The 15,031-nt window shown below is 41.7% G+C and overlaps 1 protein-coding gene across 7 annotated transcripts in view; it reads right to left on the bottom strand.

Moving 5' to 3' along the window:
- The window catches only part of CEP295 (centrosomal protein 295), a 42,571-nt gene extending 29,218 nt beyond the window's left edge, over nt 1-13,353 (bottom strand). For 2 of the 7 annotated variants that reach the window (XM_051609013.1, XM_051609016.1), the window contains exons 1-7: nt 11,556-12,115; nt 11,226-11,426; nt 9,990-10,114; nt 8,982-9,075; nt 3,734-3,844; nt 1,329-1,469; nt 34-217 (exon numbers count right to left, since the gene is read on the bottom strand). In XM_051609013.1, coding sequence (XP_051464973.1) covers nt 34-217; nt 1,329-1,469; nt 3,734-3,844; nt 8,982-9,075; nt 9,990-10,114; nt 11,226-11,426; nt 11,556-11,768 — 1,069 coding nt within the window. In that variant the 5' untranslated portion in view covers nt 11,769-12,115. Of the gene's footprint in view, nt 1-33; nt 218-1,328; nt 1,470-3,733; nt 3,845-8,981; nt 9,076-9,989; nt 10,115-11,225; nt 11,427-11,555; nt 12,130-12,871 lie in introns of those variants that run through there. The other 5 variants (XM_051609014.1, XM_051609015.1, XR_007888455.1 and 2 more) reach the window with 5 other exon arrangements.
- Between the last annotated feature and the right edge of the window lie 1,678 nt (nt 13,354-15,031).

Below are 15,031 nucleotides of genomic sequence, written 5' to 3'. Positions count from 1 at the left end.
CCGCTGGGCAGCAACCTCCAACAAGTGACTTACTCCTGTCTTCACTGTACATATCTTCAAAAGCAAACTCCAATTCTCTCTGCCATTCTTCCTTCTTTTCCAGGCGTTTATATGCAGGCACAAAAAGCTGAGGTGGCAATTGTGCTACAATCTGTTTCCTGCGCATCCGATCCATGTTCTGCATTTGCTCGAGTTCTTTCAGCAGCCTTTCCCTGTCCTTCAGACACAAAGAAGAGATCACAAACATTTAGTGCTCACATTTAAACAGCCACATGTCAGGACTGATAAAATACTTTCATTTGGTTATCATGATGTTTGACTAATCCTTACTGCTTCAAGTTCATTTTATTCTAGGGAGGAGGTGCCTGAGAGAAGGCAGTAGCTGACCTTTAAACACAGGAGTCATTAATACTACCTAGAAAAACCAACGTCAAATAAAGGATCAGCCTATAAACCTGTAGGCCAAGTTTCCTCAACAGAATTAAATCTTAGAGGTTCCCTCCAACTCTGACAATTCTGTGATAAGCTAAATGAGTACTTCCTTTGGCAAGCTACTTTTGTTAGTGTAAACTGCAGCAATTGCTACTGTTTAAGATGTGACCTAAATACTCTTGGCACGCTACAAATACAGATATGAAAGCTATTGAAAAAAAGCTTTATTTCAAGTTTGTTTGGGTTTTTATTCCTGTTACCCTAAGGAGCACCAGTAACATTTCCACAGGTCCCCATTTTAGTTGTGTAACTCATTCAGGGCCAGTAATACCTGAGCTGAAAAACAGGAAGCTTTTGCCATTTCTGGGCTCCAAAAATACTTGTGAAGGTAACAGACAATGAAACAAATTTCAGAGCATACCTCTAGGTACAAAGGCTTTCCTGAATAGTTCAGGTTTTACTTCTTAGAGGAAATAATTTCAGTATTTCCAGACTTAAATACTAAGAGATAAAAACTTGAAAAGTTTTCCAAAAATAAAAATAAACTTAACAAAAACCTATTTTTTCCCCCGAGGCACAGAATAATTCATTCCAAATAAAGCTGATGTGGAAAAGTAGACCTCATGACCTTTTAAAAAAGTTTAGCTTGATTATTACCAATTGATTGACCGAAGGTTATACATTAAAATAACAAAAACTACAGGATGTTCATTCATTCTCCCTCCTTCTAGGTAGCCAAAAAAAGCAGTTCGATGTTTTTTAAACACATTCTGAAAACTCCATTTAGTCCATCAATTTTCCTTCTGTAACCGGAATTCCTTTACTAATCACCTACCCAGACCTTACTTAACACTGATCATTTTGAAATTAAAAACAGGCACAACTACTTTGCCTACCTGAGCCAAATGGACCTTCTTCAAGGCATGACTTCCTCTGAGATGTGCCTTTTCAAGCTGCTCTCTTCTCTCCCTCTCTGCCTCCTTGTGCAGTTCTTCCAAACGTTTCCCTTCTTCCTCAGCAGCTAACCGAGCATCTGGCTGGCAGTCAATCAATAGTTTAGTCCGTGGAGTTACATGTGGTAGTTTAAAGCATATGTAACAATAAATAGACAAATAATTCTGCAGCAGAAGCACTTTAAAAAAAAGGACATCCAATGCCATATGAACACCCATGAAGGTTTTTAATTCCTGGTTGCATGCAGGACCAAACTAGGTTTCAACTTTGAAAAAAAAAAATTAATGGATGTTTACATATTCCATAAGTTCAGGTATCAAAGTGTTCTAGTTTCAAGCTGTACTAGGGAGATTAATTTGTATAACTTATTTGTTACAACAGAGTGATTGTTTTTCCTACAATACAAGGTAAAATGAATAATAGGCTCAATATTACAGATTGACTACTTCTGTCCTCAAGGTTTTGTTCTAAACAACGGGAAAAAAAAATATCCAGATGTATTTTCATTTTTATTTGGGAAACCAGAAGCAACACACAATTTTTAAATAAGAAAATAATACTAACAGATAAAAATGAAAAAATACTTAAGTAACAAAAAAATAATCATTGCGCATTATCAAGCCTACCAAGATTAAATTTGGGAATTTTCCATGACAAAACTGAGCAAACTACAATACCTCCTCTTATTGTTTAGGTCTAGACCTCTGAATGGGAGCCCTGAAAAATGGGACACTGTCCTTACTTGGTAAGGAGCAGTGGCTGGCAAAGGGAGCCCCATGGAGGCACAGTGCCATCTTGTAAAAGACCCGTCCTGTTTAAGGACAGTGCACATGTGTGAAAATAAAGGTCACTGCTTGGTCAACCTGGACGGGGGTGGCCAAGTGACTACCTGGACCTCTGTGCCCCAATGACTCACTTCCAGAATCTTCCTGAACCCAACACTGAGCCTGCGCAAATTAGGCCGAAACCTCACCAGGAGAGGCAGGGCCAGGTGCCATAAAAGAGGCAGACTTGGAATGCTTGGTATACGTGCCCACCATGCAAGGACCACAATGTCATGCTGAGATCATTGTTGGATCCACAGGTGGTGATATCTTTCCTATCCGCTCTTTCTTTATATCTCTCTCTCTCACTTTCTAACTTTATTCTCAGCAAATAAGAGTAACATAATTTCTAATTTTGCTAAGTTTTTCCAGTTGTAACCTGTTGTTTTGAGGACAACTTTGCTAAGTTCTGCTAGTTGTAATCCTTTGCTTTGAGAGTGATATTGTGTGCTTTTTGACAAGCTATATAATCTTACTCAACTTTAATTAATATTTTGCATAAGCCTCCTGGGTAATGGTCTTACTCCTGAGTACCATGCAGAAAATCCAGAGGTTAAGCTGGTTGAATGGGTTGTTAAAAGAGATTAGTTCAGAGAGGAAGATTGGATCCAGCCACACCCAGGCTCCTCTCTGAGAAGGAGTTGATAAAGCAAGGGGGTCCAGTCCGAATCTCCCCGGGCCGACCCCCATCTCTGGGGAATTCTATATCCGTGCCTACCTTGTGGGATGTGACATTTAATAGGTGTCCCCACTTCTGGGGAACTCTAATCGCACCCACCTCGTGGGGCATGACAGGGGTGTTAGTTGATGAGAAGCAAAACATGAGCCTGCAGTGTGAGCTTGCAGCCCAGAAAGCCAACTGTGTCCTGGGTTGCATCAAAAGAAGGTCAAGGGAGAGGATTCCCCCCCTCTACTCCACTCTCGTGAGACCCCACCAGGAGTACTGTGTTCAGCTCTGAAGCCAATACAGGACCTGCTGGAAAAGGTCCAGAGGAGGGCCACAAAGATGATCAGAGGGCTGGAGCACCTCTGCTATGAAGACAGGCTGAGAGAGTTGGGGCTGTTCAGCCTGGAGAAGAGAAGGCTCCGGGGAGACCTTATAGCACCTTCCAGTACCTGAAGGGGCTACAGGAAAGTTGGGGAGGACTTTTGACAAGGGCTTGTAGTGAGAGGACAAGGGGTCATGGTTTTAAAAACTGGAAGAGGCAAGATTTCAGTTAGACATTAGGAAGAAATTCTTTACCATGAGGGTGATGACACACTGACACAGGTTGCCCAGGGAGGTTGTGGAGGCCCCTCCCTGGAAGTGTTCAAGGGCAGGTTGGATGGGGCTCGGAGCAACCAAGTCTGGTGGGAGGTGTCCCTGCCTATGCAGGGAGGTTGGAACTAAATGATCTTTAAGGTCCCTTCCAACCCAAACCACTCTATGATTTTTGAACATGAACTGCTGATATCCAGACACTGCATACAATACAAATAAAGATTTAAGCAAGCATATATGACAAACACTTGGAGTTAATCACCTGCTCTCCATCCATTTCTCTGTCCACATAAGGTTCGGAAATATGATAGCGTGTAACAGAAAAGTTGTCAGCACTATAGGGTTTCACTGCAGCCTTTTTCACATCAAAATTCTAGGAAGAAAAGTATGAGTTGTATCACAGAGCAGTATCTCTAGCAAAGCAACTAAACAGAACATAAGTTATCTTTACAATTAAATTAGTATTAATAGACAGCCACCCCCTCTAAATTATCTCCTGAAAATATTGTTGTTTAAACCATTACATACAATTAATAATTAATAAATCACATCGGCACAAGGTAAACCTAGAGGGCTTAACAACTGAGAGCATTTAACAGCCTAAGGCAAACTCCTCCACACCAATTAACATCCATCAGAGAGCTCTACCTTCATGTTTCAAACACATTACCTTCATTTATAAGCACCTGAGTTTAATATACTGATACAAATTCCACTTAAAACAGCTGTCACACTCATCTCAAAGCAGGGCAACCAAAGATCCACAGTATCATCATACCCAACAGCAAAACACCACTTCTCAAGTACAGACTTCCTTTACAAAACTCATAACCACTATGTCAAATGCATTAGTTGACCAGAGAAAAGAGCATTCTCCATAACTTCAATGAAATGTGTCCATTCCTATAACACAAAGTAGTTATTCTTTCAAAAAGTTTTGGGTACACTGCTACAGTTCAACTCCTGTCCAAAAGAATTTGAACACTGAGCAACCAGACTCTCCCTCTTCTTTGGCTCAGCTTGATGCTTTCAGCAGTGAGGTAGCCAGGTTGGGTAACTCAGTATTTTGTAGGACCTGGCTTCATACTTCTAACATCTCCATTAGTTTTCTCTCAGCTTCCTCTTCCCTAGACATGCTCCTGAAAATGGATTCTTACCCACAGTAACTAAAACATCAAGTTTCATAGCCTGAGCAGTTTAAAACTAAAATAAGTGTAAACAAATACATGTACATAAACAGCAGCATTAAGTCTCAGGAATATCTTAAAACTTATACCTGTGTACAGAGTGATAAGGTCTCCCCTCAAACTCCCTTTTCCCCAGACTAAACATCCCTAGTTCCCTCAGCCACTTTTCGTATGACTTGTTCTCTAGACACTTCATCAGCTTGGTAGCTCTGCTCTTGGACATGCTCCAGCATCTCAATGTCATTCCTGTAGTGAGGGGCCCAGAACTGCACACAGTGCTCGAGATGTGGCCTCACCAAGGCTGAGTAGAGAGGCAGGATCACCCCCCTACTCCTGCTGGCCACACTATTCCTGATGCAGGCCAGGATGGTGTTGGCCTTCTTGGCCACCTGGGTACACTGCTGGCTCATGTTCATCTGGCTGTCAACCAGCACCCCCAGGTCCCTCTCTGCTGGGCAGCTCTCCAGCCACTCCTCCCCAAGCCTGTAGTGCTGCTGGGGGTTGCTGTGGCCAAAGTGCAGGACCCAGCACTTGGCCTTATTGAACATCATACAGTTGGCCCTGGCCCATCGATTCAGCCTGTCCAGGTCCCTCTGTAGAGCCTTTCTACCATCAAGCAGATCAAGACTCTCACCCAATTTGGTGATGGAAAAAAACATCAGTATGGATTATCTCTCGCTATTTTATAAGGACCGTAGAAAGTGAAGCCTTTAAATTAAAATCCTATAATACACAACCACTTTAAGCCTTACTAACAACTTCTGTAACTTATTTTATAGCTTTTAAGTAAATGCTTGTTATTCTAGTAGGAAGGAATAAAAATATGCACAAAAGAGCATGCCATTAAGATTTTCACTTTGATTTGTACATAATGCTGTTTAAAAATTGCTAATTTTCTTAATCCATAAACCATAGTAATTGCAACAGACCAACATTAACCAAAATGCTTATAGATACTGATTACAGCTCTGAAAACAGACAAATCCCAGGCCTAAACCTCATTACGTTTACTGCTTGACCCATAGTGTCTTACTTCCAGAATGTATAATTAAACCTCAGTCTTCCTAATTATTTAAAAAAATAAAACTAACAAATTAAGAATTACTTTTAATCAATCACATCTCCAGAATTTAATTAAAAAGCTGTGAAGATATGAGAGTTATGTTGGAGGCTGCAATTTTCCAGTTAACGTCAAAAGTAATTGAGTTAAAAAAAATACTTATACCATTGTTACACCTCATGGTAGAACCACTGCTGTTAGGAATCTATCCATACTCCCATTAAAAGATTTATAACTCCCTTTTTTTAAAAAAAAAAAAAAGAAGTAAATAATTCTATATAAAATCTGGCAAAACTGGAGCAGTAATGTATCTTGAAATAAAAAACCTAACCCAACTCTACAAATATTATGTATAATGAAGAATGTTCTAGCAATGTTTTTAGGTTGCCTTTCCATTACATAAAAATCCTTAAGGCAATATTAAAAAATTAAGTTCACAAGAACTCTTTGAAGCTTGTCAATAAAATAGTGTTTACAGTTTAACTTCAATTAAGTAACTTAACAGCTGGTCTAACTAAATAAGGACTTAATTCCTAAAAGCCATCCTTCTGAGAATTAAGCTTGATTATGATAGATACATTTAGAGTAAAAACACTTATTTTGTAATTGTGTAAAGTAACAATAATAGGAGTATCTTCAGAAAATGTTTCATATATCCAAAGTAATCCTGCAATGAACAAAAATGCCCTAGTTCCATTTTTTGAAATTTCATTCAATTGTTATTACCACAGAGCAGCAGATTAGGATTATAGTTATGTTTAATAAGCTATTTATGTAAATTGATTCAAGAAAATAAGCACACTTGTGCAGATGGACTTGCAATTTTCTGTAATTCACACGATTTAGATTAAAGTTAAGCAACTAAAATTCAATGCCTTTCCAGTCATGTATTTGCAAGACAAAACCCCACATTTCCCCACAAAAACCTGACAGTTAACATCTTTTGTTTTCTTCCTCTGTCCAGGACTACGAATAAGCCACAGCTCTAATCATCTCTGTTCTTTCAATTACTTAGCATTTACCCCATGCAGGACATGGCACCCAGTTACTGTCCAAGAAAATAACTGTATTCTTCACCCTCTGTGCTCCCAGCAACAGGCTTATAACAAAATCCATACAGACAGGAAAACCAGGAAAAAGGCTCAAAGTCAGTTAATGTTTACATGGATCAAAATGACTCAGTGTGCTGTATTTAAACAATGCAGAGCCATTTATTTCCTCAATAGAAAACCATGTCTGCAGAATTGTTGATTCAATCTGCTGCTATCAGAGCATGAACTTAAAAGAAAAAAAAACCCACTCCTGTTTGCATTGCAGAAAATCCAGATGTTTGCAAACATTGCTAAAAACAGCTAAAATCACGCTTGCTGAAAAAGGGTGGGTGAAGGACATTGTTCATGGGCGGAAATACACTGAACTGTAGAATTTCAGGAAAGGAAGTTATGATTCTTTATGGTGAGGGTGACAGAGAACTGGGACAGGCTGCCCAGGGATGTTGTGGAGTTCTCTTCTCTGGAGATGTTCAAGACCCACCTGGATGCAGTCTTGAGTAATGTGCTCTGGGTGATCCTGCTCTAAAAGCAGGGGAGTTGGACTGGATGATCTCTAGAGATCCCTTCCAACTCTGACAATTCCATGATTCTGCAATACTTGAACAGGATGTTGACCACAACCTGTCATCCAACACAACTGCAAATGCAATTGTACCAGAACCTGGGGAAACTGAACAAAGTCTTCTTGCTTGCCCTGGTGAAAAAAGACTAAGGGATAAGAAGGAAATTCTGCATTGCAAGTTGCAAAGAGATGCCTACTGAGGTTGTATGACACAATTATTTAGTACTGTGTCTTTTCAGCTGTTACATCATCTACAAATAAGCATGTCAACTGCAGCTGACATTAGGTTATCAGTTAGAAAAGTGTTGTTGGTTTTTTTTTGTGGGTTTTGTTTGCTTTTTGTTTGTTATGTCTGTTTTTTCTTATAGAAAGCAACATAAAACACATCCTAAGTTGCTAAATGTTACTAGAAGGCAGTGTTGCAGAGAACAGCAGCATAAAGGAGTTTTTCCATTTACCTGAACTGTACCACACAGGGATCTTACTCCATCTGTTTTAAATTTCAATACTGCATATACTTCACTGGAAATAAATTCAAACTTTACCTTTCCCTTACAATACTTGCTTTAATCCTCACTCATGTCCAGCTTTCACAATAAGAAAACCCTTGGGCAGCCAGTGATGAGACCTACAGAGAAGCTCTTACTAAGGGATACAAATGAAGCTATATAGGCATTCCCACTTCCAAATATCCTGAAAACAGTGAGGGTCACATCCAACTCAGTTTTTCCAGATGTATCAGTACCAAATCCTATCCTCCAACACAATAACCTAAAACATAATGTGCTGGATGTAGTGGCTCCAAGAGGGACAGGTATACCTTAATCCTTTCTTTTCTTGTCAGTGGTCTGAATATCCCTGACCTTGACAGTCTGAAAGGTTACAACACCACATAAGGGAAGTTAAAATTAAGTTCCATTAAATTAAATTCACTAGAAGTTAACTCCAAAGCAAAACTGCACATAATGCTCCTCCTGCAGTTCAGACCTGCAGTAACTTCTGTACCTATGTAGAATCTCTCTGAAATCTAAGCAGAATTAAGAAGGTACAAAGCCACCCCCTAAGAAAAGGTACAGCATAGAATAAAATATTTGGTTTGTATCTACTTTCCTCCTCAACAGCCTTAGCCACCAGTTTCTTATCACAATTAAACAGCTTACCCTACATGTAAGATTTCCTACAAGAAATAAAGACACTGCAGAGGAAAAAAACCACAACAAAAAAACCTACAAAAAAACCTTCTCACAGCTAAAAAAGCACAAGTATGTTGCAGAACTGAAAAAATGCTACTACTACATCATTATGACAGAAGGCTGAGGTGTGGTGTACATATTGAGATAGTGATAGAGTTTAATACCACTGTGACTATTCAATGAATACGAGAACATTATAAAGTTTAAAAGACATTAACCACAAAAATAAGACCTCTGATGACAATAAACACATAGTAAGAGAACAAATATCAAACTTCAGGAGCAAGAAGGCTGCTAATACACAATTAATTTTCTTGATCTTTGCTGAACTACTCTCCTCACAGCATGCAAAGAGCAATTTCTGATATCCTGTTTTGAGGAGTCAGATCAATAAATAATTAATTACATTACATGGTACCCTGAGCTTGTGATCACTGTTGCATCATGGATCTGTACCTCAAGAGGATGTGGTGGAGGAGGTGGCAGGCTTGCAACTTTGGCTGCTCGTTTTCTTTCCACTTCCAGAGCATGTTTACGTGCATTTGTTCGTCTTGGGGGAAAAAACAAAAACAGTCAGGCAATCCACACACACACAAATAAAATCCACAAAAGAGAGAAAGAAAATTAGTCAAGCAACAATGACAGCACCATGCAAAATAAAAGGCAAATCTAAAAATAAGCAGATTCAGATATAACTAAATGAATGCTTGGGAGACAGGGATGGGCAAGCACACCGAAAAATCAACAGAACTTACGCTGAAAGGCAGTACTGGAAAATTCTCTCTTAAAGTAATGCAAAAATGTTAATACACATAAGCTCCTAACGAACAAAGCAAAATCCCTGCTTTTCACTTACATTTTTAGAAAGCACTGCATCATTTCAACATATTTTAATTATTCAAGCGTGGACAAAACTAAGTATTTGATTAATAGGTGTCAGCTCTATTCAAGCACAACTATCCCCAAGAGTACACAGCTCATATTTCAGGCCTGCTTATGTTTGGTTCAACCTGCTTTGCTTAAAAAAAAAACAAACAACAATAAAGAAACAGGAAAAACCGAAACAACAACAACAAAACACATGGTAAGAAGGAAGACCATGACAAATATAATAGGTTCTTTTTTCAAGTGGGTAACTCTACATCAAGAACTGGCCTGAGAACATTTCAATTCATATGTCACTGAAGAGCTGTCAGCCAACAACCAAGGCTGAAAAACAGCAATATAGAGATCAAAGTCCCCCCAGTCATCGCGAGTCTGTAAGGTCAGCTCCTATACTTGACACTGTTGTCTTGATTTTAAAACAAAAATCCAAAAGATTTATCCATAAGCATTAATTCTTTAACCCATAAAACTTCAAGATTAAAAAAGCTCAGAGCAAGATGCATCAAGATTTTTGCCTTTCACCTGGTGACATTGTAAAATACATTCTGTGCTTAATAAAACTAGGTAACTATAGCATACCGGGCTTGCTCACGAAGTAATTTCTCTTTTTGATGCTTCTGCTCTTTCAGGGCTTTCTTATGCCTCTTTTCTGCTCTTTGTTTCCTCTCCTCTGCTTGCTTTGCCAGAGCTTCTAAATCAGGTTCCTTATGAATGAAATATTGCAAGCACTTTAATACAAAATTTTACTCACTTTTCATACTATCAGTGTGACATTATGAAGTGAGTACTTCTGGTAAGAATCACAAGCTCAAAATTACTTTCTACTCAATCGAGGAAAAACACTCTAAATAATCACTTTTCCTTGTTTGCTATCTTCTTTATTCTCTTCTCCACCATCAACAGAAGCAAATTTGCCACATTCCTTAGCCAATATAACCAAATATTGATGTGGAAACCTTCCCTTCCCTCTGCATCTCTTCAGTAAGAGTAATATAAATATACTCACACATTCTAGCAAATGCTGAATTTCAGTCATTAATTACAACAATTATATCAATAGAAACAGTAATGATTAGTTCTCTCTTCCTGCGGAATTGGTACCAGTTTTCCACAAACTCATCCATCCCAGCACTGGGAAGGACTTCAAAAAGAATTTGATTTAAAGACACTGAGATATGAAAAAGTATAATGCTATTTTACTTGGGTTAAAAATCTTGACTAATTCAGGAAGTAAGCTAGTCTGCAAAACCATAAACGTGGTTCAGAGGTTCTACTGTCAACCTCAAAGAGAGAAGACACAAGTTATAGGATTTTAAAGAAAGTGTAAATAGCTTAGAGGTGCAGAATTAATAAGTTTGCCGTCTATGTAAAAGACTTTGGAGCCTTTACCAAGACCTTTCATGCCACTAGAGAACTGAAGAAAAACAGTGTGTTTTCTTAACCATAGAAAAGATACTGTTACATGACAGAGAAAAAAGTTACTATATTACTGGCTGCTTGAGACAATGATTCACCACGTGCAATTGAGTGAAGAACAAACATAGACTATCATATATATGTATATATGTACACATATACATATAAAAAACAAAGCAAGTGTCTGCACAGCAAAAGCCGTAACAGATGGGTCTGCTACACCATTTAATTCTGGTCTTGTGGAAAGGTATCTGCAAAAAAAGTATATAAACATTTCTAAGTTTCTACTCTTAAAAAAAAACCTGGTTGTTTATTAGGACTGCAATATCAAGAATATATATTAAAAAAACCTAACAGTAATCTTGGTGTTCTAGAACTTCAAGAACCTGTTTCACTTACATGCTCCTTAGCTTGTCGGTGACCCTCACCAATTGCTCTTAAGCTTGATAAATACAATTCTTCTAAGACTTTTGCCTTCTGATCCTGTGCTCTCTGCCATTCAGCTCTCAGGGCTTCCTCTAATTGATATAGTTGCTCTTCTCTCCTCTGCTTGACCTTCTGCCTTATCTGCAAGGCGATACACTTCTGTTGCTCTCTAACCTGTGGAAACAGCATTTATGTTTTGTCAACAACTTTAAAAAGCACAATATTTTTTGCTACATGTCTCTCCACAACCCACTCCAGCTTTCTATCTGTGGAAACACACAATGCGCAAAAATACAGGCGTACTTGCTGTAGCCTCAGCTTTCTCCTTCTGTCATACTCTTCTTTCAGCAGCATGGATTCTTCATTAGGACTAAGCCTTAATTTCCCAACTTTTGCAACTTTCCTCTTCATCTTTGGAAAGGCTGAATAATCAGTTTCTGTGAGAACAACCTGAAAACCAGAAACTGTGCATAAATCATACAGATGAAAGCAGTTATTACAAACAGATATTGCCATAACCTTATAAACAAAGGTGTCATGGTATCTAGGAGTGTGAGCTACAGCTGTTCACACTGTACTCAACAACATGGGCACTGTCTTTGTACCAGTCACAAAAGGAACCGCTTTTGAACTATGATGCTATGCAGCAAACTCTGCAACAATATTACATTCACACCCCACTCTGTGGGCCAGACAAGAACAGCTGCAAAGCAAACAGTGAACACTACTCCTGGGAAGATGAAAAAACCCCAGACTACTGAAAACCACACAGTAAAGCAGGCTGCTCACTTAGGTGATTTCTACTGACACATTCTCATAATGCTCCAAGATATTGAGTTTGTTGACATTTTTGACTGCAGTCCAAGGTCTTCTGCTTGGAAAACTGCAAAACTCTGCATGCCAAGCGTTTCACTGGAATGCTAGAATTGCTCACTGACAATTTTTTGTTTTGTTTTTTTTTTGTTCTCTCAACCAGCCATTTCAAATGTTTCCCTGCAGGTTTTACTGTGCAACCGGGATCTGATGATTCTACAGAATGCTTCCTGTCTTCCTCACAATTAAAATTTTCATCTGCACAGCAAAAAAAAGACTTTTTCAGTCTGATATGCTGCCTAAGACTCACACAAAACAAACCAATAGTTAGTTTTCACAGGCCACTATCTAGTCTTAAAGATCAAAAGCTTATTATTAATGAAAAATCCATGCAGCACTAACATTTAACCTACATGTTACACCTTGAAAGACTTCTTTTCAGCGTCATAGATTAAAAAAACCCAACAACAACCCAAACAATATTCTGAAGAAATCAGGGGAGAAGTAAAACGGAAATAATTATCTACAGGGAGTTTTTGGTACAGTGTTATTAAGCCAATGAATCCCAAGTTCACGACAGGATAATCAGGGATAAGATGCCATGGTTCTTGCTAGCTTTCCCTTTTTCAGCTGGCGAGGAGCAAAACAGAAGCCAATCAATACACATAATTAAGGAGCACATGCTACATTCCCTCCCCTCCCCCTGAAGAGATGAAAAAAATCAGAGAGATGAACAAGACAACGTCTAGATCTGAGTTCAGGCTGAGAGGAAAAGCAGGGAACACAAACGCCAGAGCAGCCAGCACCTGCACAGCTTCGGCGGCAACACGAGGCGATCAGCAGATACCCGGTCATTCCAACGAGCCAGCCTTCCCGGGAGCGCCGCACGTACCCCCCCGTAGCAGCCTTCCCCCTCCTACCGCTCGGCGAAAAGCGGCTCTCGAGAGGAGGAAGGAGCAGCAGCAGGAGCAGCAGGAGCAGCAGGAGGCGGGGGGCGGCGGGGGGCAGCGGGGGGCAGCGGGGGGCAGCGGGGGGCAGGCAGCGCGCCGGAGCGCACCCAGGCCGCAGCAGAGCCCCGCCGCCGCCGGACCTACCCGGGAGGCCCCGGGCCCGCTCCCGGCCGGTCACCGGCACCGCCAGCGGGGCTGCGGCCGCGCCAGCCCGAGCCGCGGAGGGACAGTGCGGGGTGCAGGACGGAGGGCCTGGCCCGGCGCCGGGACCCGGAGGGAGAGCGGAGCCCGGGAGAGCGGCCCCCCCGGCCCGGCCCCCCCTCACCCCAACGCTCTCCACGCGGCGGGAAACGGCGCGCGGCGGCGGACCTTGGTTCCGCGCATGCCCGTTCCCCCCCCCCCCCCCCCCCCCCCCCCCCCCCCCCCAGCCGGCGAGGGGAGCTACTGCGCATGCGCAACCCTTCCCGCCTCAGTCTGCGTAAGCCCCGCCCCTGGCTGCTGCTGGCCAATGGAAACCGAGGAAAGCCGCGACTGGGCGGGGAGGCCGAGCCCGCCCCTATAAAAGGGCGGCTGGGGCAGCGGGAGGCTGGTCTGTCCCTCTCCCGCGGTGGGGCCGGCGTTTGGTGGGGTCTGCGGTTTGCGCGCTCCCTCGGGCGGCCCCGGTCGGTGTTTGAAGCGGTTTGTCACGCGGATTTTCTCACGGCACCGCACCAGCGGGCGTCAGTCCGGGTGGGAGGCCCGTCAGCTCGGCGGGAAGGCGCGAGGGGGCGGGCGCGCTGGGCGCTGCTGGTTGCGCCTCGCGGGTCCTGCCTGGTCCTTGTGCAGCGCGCGCTGTGGGTGCGTGGGCACGTCCTGACTGGCCTGCACAGCGCCAGGTTGCCCTCGGGGGTCGTCTGGTCCAGCCTCTCGAGGCAGGTACGTGTTTTAGGTGATAAAAGTGGCTCCTGCAGGGAGGGGATCTGCCCTGCTGCCTCGGCCTCCTGACTGCCTGAGTCTTTTACAAACGTCTTCAGTGAATGTCTGGTGCAGTACTTGTTTGCTTCTTTGGTTTCAAACTGGTAGTTTTCTTTCTAGAAGGGAACGTTTGTCACATGTGCGAGACTCGGAGCAGCTGGGATTTGGAAGTGGAGTCATCCGAGATCCTTGATTTACGAGTAACATGAAGCTGAGCAAAACCTGATTCCCACTGAGAGAAACAACTCTGCTGCACGTACAGGTGAGGCAAAGAGGCTGTGCCTGGGTCTGACTGTTCCCAGGGCCTGAGCTGCTGCTGCCAGAACGAAAGAAATGCTTCTGATTTACAACCAGGCACAAAGGAGATAACTGAGTGTCCCACACTCAAACATGAGTGTAAAATGTAGTTACTTGCTATGGCAGTTTCTTCTAGAAAAAGGGGAAAAAAACCAGTTTTGTACTAGGAGCTAGCTGTCATAGTAACCCACCATTGTGCCCTACAGGACTGCGAACAGGAGGGCTGATACTGCTTGGTAAAGCTTTGCCGTTCAGCGCATGCAGGTGCGTGATCACACAGGAAATACACCTCCAAAAAAATGCAAAACAGAAGGCATCCGTATAGGAAGAAGAGGTAAGTAGCAGATTAATGTGCTTTCTTTCCCTGCCTTCTCCATTTTACTGCTGAACTGTATCCATATTCACAGACTTCTGTGCTATGAGATCAGTTAGGGAGATAATTTGCTTTCTGTCAAAAGTTTGCAACTTGCTGCAAACTGCTGACTGTAGTAGCAGGTACCAAGTTAATACCTGATCGTGCATTAAAGACACCCAGATGTTTCAGAGCATGCGTATTGAATATATTAAATGTGAGCTGTGTGCTTCCAAATGTGTTTTTCAGTCTTTTTATTGGATTTTTTTGTCCTTCAGCATTTTCATTATAGCAGTGGTCTCCAGAAGAACATCTCTTCTAAAGAGCTTTATCCTGCAGGTCAACATGTAAAAAAAGAAATAAAATTCAAGACAGTCTATTAAGAGAGTAATTGAGATTATAGATTTTAGAAT

Source organism: Apus apus, chromosome 1, assembly GCF_020740795.1.
Source record: "Apus apus isolate bApuApu2 chromosome 1, bApuApu2.pri.cur, whole genome shotgun sequence".
NCBI classification, from domain to species: Eukaryota; Metazoa; Chordata; class Aves; order Apodiformes; family Apodidae; genus Apus; species Apus apus.
Note: the sequence above shows the minus strand (reverse complement) of the source record. Positions and strands in the feature narration are given on the sequence as shown.